At 37.8% G+C, this 10,748-nt stretch overlaps 1 protein-coding gene across 2 annotated transcripts in view; it reads left to right on the top strand.

The window, feature by feature from the left end:
- The first annotated feature begins 7,998 nt into the window (after nucleotides 1-7,998).
- Nucleotides 7,999-10,748, top strand: part of LOC126253428 (dynactin subunit 1) — a 146,647-nt gene continuing 143,897 nt past the window's right edge. Inside the window, exons 1-2 of one of the 2 annotated variants that reach the window (XM_049954760.1) lie at nucleotides 7,999-8,082; nucleotides 8,519-8,697. In XM_049954760.1, coding sequence (XP_049810717.1) covers nucleotides 8,019-8,082; nucleotides 8,519-8,697 — 243 coding nt within the window. In that variant the 5' untranslated portion in view covers nucleotides 7,999-8,018. Of the gene's footprint in view, nucleotides 8,083-8,176; nucleotides 8,329-8,518; nucleotides 8,698-10,748 lie in introns of those variants that run through there. The other variant, XM_049954761.1, reaches the window with a different exon arrangement.

The following is a 10,748-nucleotide window of genomic DNA, read 5'->3' as shown; positions in this document are numbered from 1 at the left end:
TACCACGCTCCGATCCGTAGAATGGCAGTTTTCTTTCTCCTGATAACGACGTCCTCTTGTGTAGTCCCCGCCCGGAGATCCGAATGGGGGACTATTTTACCTCCGGAATATTTTACCCACGAGGACGCCATCATCATTTAATCATACAGTAAAGCTGCATCCCCTCGGGAAAAATTACGGCTGTAGTTTCCCCTTGCTTTCAGCCGTTCGCAGTACCAGCACAGCAAGGCTGTTTTGGTTAATGTTACAAGGCCAGATCAGTCAATCATCCAGACTGTTGCCCCTGCAACTACTGAAAAGGCTGCTGCCCCTCTTCAGGAACCACATGTTTGTCTGGCCTCTCAACAGATACCCCTCCATTGTGGTTGCACCTACGGTACTGCCATCTGTATCGCTGAGGCACGCAAGCCTCCCCACCAACGGCAAGGTCCATGGTTCATGGGGGAAGTATATATATATATATATATATATATATATATATATATATATATATATATATATATGGATGCTGAAGACCACATTTGCATGAAAATGACATTTATTTGACTCAAATGGTTTGCAGCTTGCAGGTATCACTCGTATATTAGAGGAACAAGACGTAAGTGCAAACAACAACAAGAAAAAGAGTGTGGGCCCCAAAAATGTAATTATGTTGTACATAAAGGGAATATCACACCTATACAAGGAGCACGAGGAAGAGGAATCTGCACTTTTATGTTTCAGAAAGTCGAAGCATCAGCTATTTTCATTTGTTACATCAAATTGCACCACATTCCATGAAAAATTTGTTTGTTTAAGGTTTAGTTGCAAGTCCAGTGTAAATTTTTGTCAACTGTCATATCCCCCTCAATACTTTTCCATTCTAGATTTATAGGCTTTATTTACATCTTGTATTTGGCTTTTAATACTTCAAGTGCCTTTTTTGTACTGGGGTTAGCTAGTGAAACCACATAAATATTGACCATTGAGGTTTGTAAAATTGTGTCACACGCAATCCAGAGAGATTTTTGGACAACGTGGTTGTGGAGATGAAGCAGCGATTAGTATGATTAATCAATTATTCAAAAAAAGTCTTAATCGCATCTACATAGCGGCAGGATACTAGTTTCCTGCCATTATGTAGACAGGAGTGACAGCACCAGCAGTCGGCCAATGGTTTAAACGCCCAGAAGATGACCCCTACGTCGGGTGAAATGGGTTGGCAGTTAATAATAATAATAATAAATGCGATTAAAACTGTTTTTGAATAATTGACAATCCAGAGTGCTACTTAACAATAAATAAGCGTGCTACAAACACATACTGGAAGAAACAATTTGTAGTGTCTGAATGTTTCAATCCATTTCTTTATGAAACAATACAAATGCCTGACAACATACAAATAAATTTCACCTACTAATCAATGTCATTCCACGCACAATACATTTTTTACTTCAAGCAGCCATATTGAAATCTGTTTCATTGTAAAATATTAAATATATTATAAAAATCCAGTTTATAAATGTAGTAGAGGGAAAGTAATTTAGTACACTCATGTTGTACAATTCAGAGTGCCTCAGTGCTTCAATGAATCTTCTGTCATTTATTACAAATTTTAACAAAAGAAATAACAAAATGAAACAATTTATGACCAATAATGAACTATAAACAACAAATATCAACCATGAAAACCACGACTAAACGAAATATGGAGATCTGCACATAACCGTGTACTGAGAGGAAATGAGCTTGAGGTCACATGATCAAAAACAGATGGATGAGGTAAGCTGTCAAAACTTTCTTTCTGGGAAACATTGATGTTGCCATGACGTGATGGGACAGCCAGTGTGAATGCCGCCATTTGAAATGAACTGCAGAAGGTTTTGACGGGATGGGACAGGATGTGATGTGATGGCCAGTTTGAATTGACCTTTATTCTTCGTATTTTAATGTCCATGTTAATACATATCGATAAAACTAATATCACTAGACTAAGTTTGGACCACTCTGGAGAATTGCCACACAAAATTCTGTTTAAAAATAATTTTGCTTGTAACAGCAAACAAGTCGATTCTTTCTGTCGACACCAGATGTCGAAAGAAGTGATGAGGTGTAATTGTTTAGTCAGACCTCATCTACATGTTGCAAAAACGAAACTGTTAATATCTGCCAAAACACTAGAGAAAACGTGCCTGATGACTCTTAGGAGGCAAAACATGGTGAACATCAATATATTGTGAACATCAATATAACTTATAAACTGCGGGGATGGATTCCTGACTTGGAAAAGAGGAAAAAAGTTTTTATTAACACGTGTCCAGAATGCATCATCGCCACTGAAGATGGTACTGACGAATCTTGTATTTTATGAAGGTTAATGCAGCTAAATGACAGGTAACAACTTATGCTTTATTTGCACAACACATATTAATACATTTGACTACCAAATGATATTACGTTGCCCCATCAACAAACATGGAACATGTATATTCCATAGAGTCTAATGCACTCTGCACATCATGTCTTGTGTACCACTATGCACACTAGAAAATGTTTGTTCACTTATCCCCAACACTCCCCCTGGAACAAATATTTTTCAGATACTCAACACTATACGTCCCAGGTTAAACCATAATGTTTCACCAGCTTCTGAAATTTATCCTTACTGAGAGGGTTGGTTAGCAGATCAGATAACATTTCTTCCATGCATAGATAACTGAGGATTATATTACCCTGTTCCACATGATATCTTATTAAGTAATGCCTTATTTCAATATGTTTAGCTCTTACACTAGTCACATTATTTTTTGTAAGTTTAATAGCTCCCATATTGTCACAAAATATCACAGTTGGCTTTAATGTTGGAGGAGATTCTATTTCACTCATCAGTGTATGGATCCAAAGAGCTTCTTGGATAGTGGAGAACAAGGCCATATACTCAGCTTCTACAGTACTCAAAGCAACAGTTCTTTGTCTCTTACAAGACCATGATATCAATCCTCCCATTAGTCTAAAACAACTTCCAGTGATGGTGTGTCTGCTTTCCAACTCATTTCCCCAGTCTGCATCACTGTATCCTTCCAAATTTACATTTTCAGTTTTAGAATATTTTAACTTATAATCAGCAGTTCCATTTAAATATCTGAATATTCTCTTGACTGCCACCCAGTGCTTTTCTCTTGGATTACTGCAAAACTTGCTTACTGCATTTGTGGCAAATGCAGTACTTGGTCTGGAAGTCTGTGCTAAGTACAGTACACTTCCTACAGCTTCCAAATAGGTTACACTTTCCTTACATTTCTTGTCATCATCAGTTATTAGCAGTTTTGCATTTTTTTTCCATAGGAGAAGAAATAGGTTTACAGTTTTCCATATTGAACTTTTCTAATAACTTCCTTGTGTACAGAGATTGATCAATCCATAATTTTTCTCTGTTGGCACTTCTTAGAATCTTCATGCATAAGTACTGATTAATTTCCCCTAAATCATGCATACTAAACTCTGACCGTAGCTGTTCTTTAAAAAGGCCATCTGGCTTTCACTATTGGTTGAAATAAAAAAAAAGTCTGTCCATATGGCCATGACTGCAATTTCTTCATTACTTCTTTTATGATATGTACTGGGATCTGCCTTTGACTGTAACATGCCTAGTTTTATCAGACTTTTATGCAAACATTTATTCCAGCAATGGCCACTTTGCTTTAATCCATATATGCATTTCTTCAAATGCCAAATTCTCCTTTCCCTTGATAAGGTCACTGAACTTCATCTGGTGGAATCACATATATTTCATCTTCCAGTCTTCCATCCAGGTAGGCTGTTTTCACATCCATTTTATGAATTAATAAGTTTTCCTTTACTGCCAGAGCTAGAAGTATCTTAATGATGAATACTTCACCACTGGTGAGAAAGTTTCATTGTAATCTATTCCTTCTTTCTGGGAATATCCTTTAACTACCAATCTCACTTTGAATTTTGGTATTGCACTCTCAGGATTTTTAATACTAAACACCCATCTTGCTCTTAGTGGGTTTTTATTTTCAGGCACATCAACCCATTCATATGAATCATTATCCACAAAAGATAGCAGCTCCTTTTCAATAGCCTTTTTCCAGTCTTGAGCATTTGAACTTGCTAAAGCTTCATCAACTGTGACTGGTTCATTTCTGATTGTTTGGGCAGCACACATTTCATAATCTGGATATTCTTTTGGTTTTGCTATACGTGAAGACCACCTTAAACTGACTTCCTCTGTTGAATCTTCTTCCTCAATTTGATTCTTGCGTAGGACATCAGCTTCCTCTTTATTCTCATCTTCTTCTGTTTCAGTTTCCATCTCTGTTTCGGCACTATCACACATTATGCTTGGTTGCATTACTGTATCATTTTGACTACTTTCATTTATTTTATTTCTATAATCCTCCAAAAATACTACATCTCTACTACTTATTACCTTCTTATTCACAGGTTTATAAAATCTGTAGCCTTTTGAATCCTCACAGTAGCCAACAAAAATATATTTTTGAGATTTTGCATCCCTCTTTCCTCTTAATGGCTTTAGACTCTGAACCATGGCTTCACATCCAAAGACTTTTAAGTGCTTTAGATCTGGTTTCTTCCCATTCCATACTTCATAAGAAGTCTTGTGTCTCACAGCTTTGGTAGGTGATCTGTTAATTAAATACACTGCTGTTGACACAGCCTCTGTCCAAAAACACTTACGTAGTTCAACATCGCTTAACATACTTCTTGTCTTTTCTACAATGGTTCTGTTGGCTTGTTCTGCAACTCCATCTTGAGAAGGACTGTAGCGAATGGTAGTCTGATGCCTAATACCCATTCCATTCAACTGTTCCTTAAACCGTCTGTTTACATATTCTGATCCATTGTCTGATCTAATAATTTCAATTTTCTTCCCAGTCTGTCTTTCGACCATTTTGCAATAAACAACAAATACATCATTCACTTGATTCCTACTGCTCATAAAATAAAAATGCATGTATCTAGAAAAGTCATCTATGAATGTCCGGAAATAGAAGCTACCTCCAAAGGATTCATTCTCCATAGGTCCACAGAGATCTGGATGTATGAGTTGCAAGACTTCAGTAGATCTGCCTAACTCGATGTAAATGACAATCTAGCTTGCTTCCCTTGCAAACACACCTCACACTGAACATTATTCATTCCATAATTTTCCATCCCAGTTGCCATATTCTTCAGTAAAGTCATACTTTTCCTATTCAAATGTCCAAGTCTCCTATGCCACAAGAAACCTTTTGCAGCATAAACAGAGTGATTTCCTGTTTCAGCAGTATTTTGAACTGTATTCACTTTGTAGATACCTCTTACATTACTTGCAGTAGCTACAATATCATCACAAGAGTCTATCACTTTGACTCGCTCTATATCGAAGATAACTTTATTACCCTTCTTTACTATTTCGCCTACTGACGACAAATTACTTGCAATATTCTTTACACAATGTACATCATAAGCAGTAACAATTTCCTTTTCCCCATTCACAAGCAAATTAAGATCAACTTTTCCTGCGAGTTCACACCTTGACTTAGATCCATCAACTGTAGAAATTCCAATATCAGTCCTTGATTGAACATCATACAAACCTAACAGAGCTTTGGTAATGTGCACATATGCTCCTGAATCGAGGAACCATTCTGTATGATCGTCACTCGCTTCATTAAAAGAGTAAAAAACAGAAAATGCCTTACCTTTATCGGTAGCCTTTCTCTCAGGACTACTACAATTAACATGCTTCTTTCTTTTATATTTAACTTTTCGTTACACTTTGAAATAATATGTCCTATTTTCTGGCATCTGAAACATCTTATTGGCTTCTTCTTCTTGTACTTGGAGTATAAAGCCGACGCTGTTTCTTTTTCTGAAGCATTAGAATCTGATTCATTCCTCACGTCCTGTAGAATCTTTATCTTAACACTATCCACTGTAATGGATATTCCCGAACATTCCAAACCCATAATCATTCGCGAATATTTCTCTGCTAGTCCAGCTAACAATAAAGTTCCAATCCATTCATCTGCAATTTCAAAACCAATATTCCTCAGACAATTGGAGGTGGAAATTATTTTATTCACATATTCATCCACGCTATTACACTTATTCAATCTTGTGGTTAGCAGCACATGAAGTAATCCTACTTTTCTGGTTAAACCACCATCTTCAAATGCGTTTTTCAGTTTGTCCCATACCTCCTTCGCTGACGTAGCCTTTTATATGTGAACATAATTCACTGGATCAATCAAAAGAATTAGTTTTGATTTCACCTTCCGATCCTTAGTAACAAAACTTGATTCTGTAGGTGTCAATTTACCGTTTACGATGTCCCATAAGTCATCCAAGTGCAAATACGTCTCAACGGCAAATTTCCAGGTCGCGTAATTTTCGCGCCCTACAAGCCGCTCTGTGTTGTACTCATTTTACAGTTATTTTCTTCTTCGTATAGAGTAAACAATCCAAGTTTATACGAACTTCCGCATGCCTTTTGCGAAAATACACGTCACCTTAAAACTTATTATTTGGCTTTAATACAGTACCTGGGCCCATAACCTGTTGTAGTTTATGCAGATTAACGCAGCTAAATGGCAGGTAACTACTATTTAAGGGACAAAATAAACTTATGCTTTATTCGCACAACACATATTAATACATTTGACTACCAAATTATATTACGTTGCCCCATCAACAAACACGGAACATGTATATTCCATAGCGTCTAATGCACTCTGCACATCATATCTTGTGTGCCACTATGCAAGCTGGAAAATGTTTGTTCACATATCCCCAACAGAATCACCGTTACTCTGACCACTTGCCGTGTTTTCCTTGTGTGCTGAGTGATTGGTGCAGCATACTGTAAGCAGCAGAATAGTCCGTTATTCATGCCTGGAACAAACTGAGAAGGTGTTTGTGTATGGCCAAGCCGATGGGAATGGTCGAGGAACAGTTTGGCCCTAGCAAAACAAGTACCCTCACAGACACCAACCACATCACATAATATTTCAAGCTTTTTTGGGCGATTGTGTGATCATTTCAGGTCTGAAAGGTCAGACGGATGCAGGGAAGCGGCGGACTGTGTGTACACCAGATATGGAGCTTGTACTAGGGTCATCTCAATATCCTGTAGAACCTGGTCCTCCAAATCTGATGTTCGCACAGTCTGCCGCCTCCTTGCACGTTCGTCCGACTTAAAATGACCCACGATCACACAAACGCCCAAAAAGGGCTTGAAATGTTGTGTGAGGTAGTGGGTGTATGTGAGGGTACTTGTTTTGATATAACCGTGCTGCCTCTCGACTGTCTGCATCCGCTTGGTCGTATACAAACATCATCTCGGCTTGTTCCCGATATGAATACCGCACCATTCTGCTGTTTACGGTTCGTTGCGTCAGTCATACACCCTCCAACACACAATGAATACACGGCAGATAGTCAGAGGAACTGTCATTCGTCAGCGTCATCTACCTTGGCAATGATACCGTACATTTCTAGACACAAGTTCATAGGATCTTCTCTCCTCCTTTTCCTGTCAGGAATACGTCCCTGCAGTTTGTCGTTTTTATTGATGACATTACAAGGTTTTTAGACGTAAAAATTTCATCTTAATTCAGTATCTACTTCTTTTACGCAAAGGACTGAGTACTACAGAGCTGTAGCACACATATCAGTGTAGGGAAGTAGAAGCAAATGTTATAACGAAGAAAATGAATTTGAGCTGCATGAGAAATTGCAGGGTGGAATTTAATTCAATGAAAGCGAAAATATAGCTATCTTTTGATGCAGACCTCCTAAAGAAAATACAAGTGAAGAACTCGCCAGCCTTTCCCTAGGATGTAATGCATTACGAAAAGCAACAGAAACCATAGATTTAGTACCGTTGGTTATTTCATTCGTTGACAAATGACAACTTCTCCGCAGTCTGCTTTTGCCGGCGGGCTGTGACAGGTGCTTATTAGCAGTTATCATTGGGACAGTGCTTGTAACGCGTCATATGAATTATAAACATGTACCTAACACCCAGAGCTTCGAAACTTCCTCAGTTATCGTTTTTCAACAGTTTAGAAAATGGTAAATTTTCTTAAAAATTAATATCAGTGTGATAAAATAATTGGCCCAGTAGCGGTAGTGTGGTATTTCTGTGGTACTGAACTTCGCTGTCAGTGTTGTTTGGGAAATGACAGGGGCTTACGTCAAGCTCGGAAACATAGAGGAATTGATTTTTTTATTCAATGATTAAACTCATTATTCGATGAGAAAAACTGTAATTTATTTTAAGAATTAAATATTTCTTTCCATTTTCCAAAAACTAAGCAGGTACAATCAACTGTAGTAAACATATTTATGGTTACCGGTCGACTGCATTGATAGTTTTTAACATTTTTGCTAATAAACTTACCTACCTTCAAATGGAGCAAATAACCACCATGTGCAGTGTAAATTATTTTTCCAAAATAATTTTAGGTCGTAAGCAAACGAAAATAAAAGCGGTCCGTCTTATTTGCAGCAATGACAGAAAGACCTCTAAAGGAAGGGCAGCGTGTGGAGGTAACGGGTAAAGATGTGAAAGGTGTGGTTGCATACGTCGGAACAACCCTTTTTTCTAGTGGAAAGTGGATTGGTGTAATACTGGATGAACCCAAAGGAAAGAACAATGGTACTGTGCAAGGCAGAACGTATTTCCAGGTGACTGACTTTCTGCAGCCTATTCCTTTTTCAAATTTGCACCAGAGTAAGTTTTTTTTATGAATGCTTCCGAAAGTTTGATTTGTGGCCCTCCGTCAGTTGGTGTTATTGTATGAATTGTGTTGAATTCTAGTTTTACAGAACGTCGTGCAACAATGAGCTGTTACTGTAGGTTTGAGGTCCACTGTTCTGTGATACAGAAGTGTGTGACACAACCTTACTCCACATTTGTGTTCTTGGGTTTATGCATAAGGACGTTAGTAGGCCAAAGTACAATAGGGTGACAAAAAAAAAAAAAAAAAAAAAAAAGACTGCTTCACACTTTACTTAATACAAACTAGCATGATTCATGATGTGACTGATGAAATGTTCGTGTGCTTGTAGCTCTCAGCCGTCCAAGAAACAAACAGCTTTGACCAGCTAGCTACGAAACATTCCAAAACCTGTTAATAGTTGGAGATGTCATTGTGTTGGCTGTCAGTACATATAGGATTACTACAGTGTATTTCACCTTAGATTACGAAAACCTCGTAAAATTTAAGATTACAGTAAGTAGAATAATAAATCTTATGATGGTTTAGAAGCAATGTAACATCCATCACCCCCTCTTGAATATACTAGGGCTAAGTGGTCTAACCAGGCAGTTAGGCTATGCATGAAGAGTTACCCATATTCATAATTACTGCTCATTAAAGTAGAAATTTGTATAATCAGTTAACTATACTCTTTTCGAGGTACATGGGGGGAGGGGGGGGGGGACAGCAAAGGTGTCAAGAGTCACTTCTAAAGTGAATGCTCTCCCGTAATACACGTCTTTTGCATTAGTATGGTATTAAAGATACATCACATACAGTTCACTGCTTTTCCACGTTTTGTGTTATTGCATGCCAACAATACAGTCAGTTAGGTAATCTGCAAACTTACCATGTTAACTGCTAAGGGTTTAGTGTTAAGTTTTTATCATAAGGCTGTATTTTTTACCTAATCTGTAACCATTTGCGAGACCTTTGTGGCTGTTCAGTATCTGTTGTTACTACTATTTGGTATGTGTACTACATGCCTGATCATGCTTAACCTATGACTGATGATGTGATCATTCCATTTCATATTTCTACAATTTTTTCTGCCCATGTGTTTGTCAGAGTAACTGGTTCTGACTGAGTCATTGAAGTTGTAGTCATAGGATACTGCTCATTTGCATTTTATGAAGTGCTCACATGTACATTGTTAAACATTTAAAGCAATTTGGCAATCTTTGCGTTACTTGAAAATCTTATCAAGATCTAAATGGATGTAAGTTATGTCCAACTTCTTTCTGAAGGAAAAAAAAATTATTAAATATCCCATATAACAATAAACAATGGATGAAAGCTGTAAAGATAAAACTTGCAAAGCTGAAAACTGTGTGTAAACATACAAGTAACATGTAATATTATAGGGCTGAGCAATTTTAGACCAAAAGCTCTCCACATGTAGTGCATTTGGGGGTTTCCTTCATGACCAGGACTGTGCATGTAGCCCATTCTGCATAAGATGAATAGTAGTCAGCTCTAGTCCACAATCTCTCAGTACTGGTTTTGCTTTGGCTGATGGTAGCATGTATTCACAACTCCAGAATATAGCCTGCCTATGGACTTATTGTATTGTGCTCTGCTTTGTTGAGGTGTATTAGTGTGGTTTTCTGTTGTGTACAGGAAACCACTACTTGATTTTTAATTATCAGTAGCTGGGTGGTTGGTATCCAAAATGGGGCTGTGCTGTAGATGTCATTAATTTAGTTTTTCCTTCCTGAGTGCAACTTTGCATCTGATATAAAGAGAGTGTGACATGGGTTCGGCAGTACAGCTTTTCAGTTGATGTTGGTCTCAGACAACCTGCTATGATGCTGCATGGTTCGTGTGGTATGTCCACTTGTTTGGCATGGCTGGAGTTCTTCCACACTCCAGATGTGTGCTCTGTAGCTGAGTAGCACAAGGTTAAAGCTGTAGTCATTACTGTTCTGGGTTGTGTACTCTGTTGTTTCTAACAGTTATTTTGTGCTTAGTTCATTC

Source organism: Schistocerca nitens, chromosome 4 (genome assembly GCF_023898315.1).
Source record: "Schistocerca nitens isolate TAMUIC-IGC-003100 chromosome 4, iqSchNite1.1, whole genome shotgun sequence".
Taxonomy (NCBI): domain Eukaryota; kingdom Metazoa; phylum Arthropoda; class Insecta; order Orthoptera; family Acrididae; genus Schistocerca; species Schistocerca nitens.
Note: the sequence above shows the minus strand (reverse complement) of the source record. Positions and strands in the feature narration are given on the sequence as shown.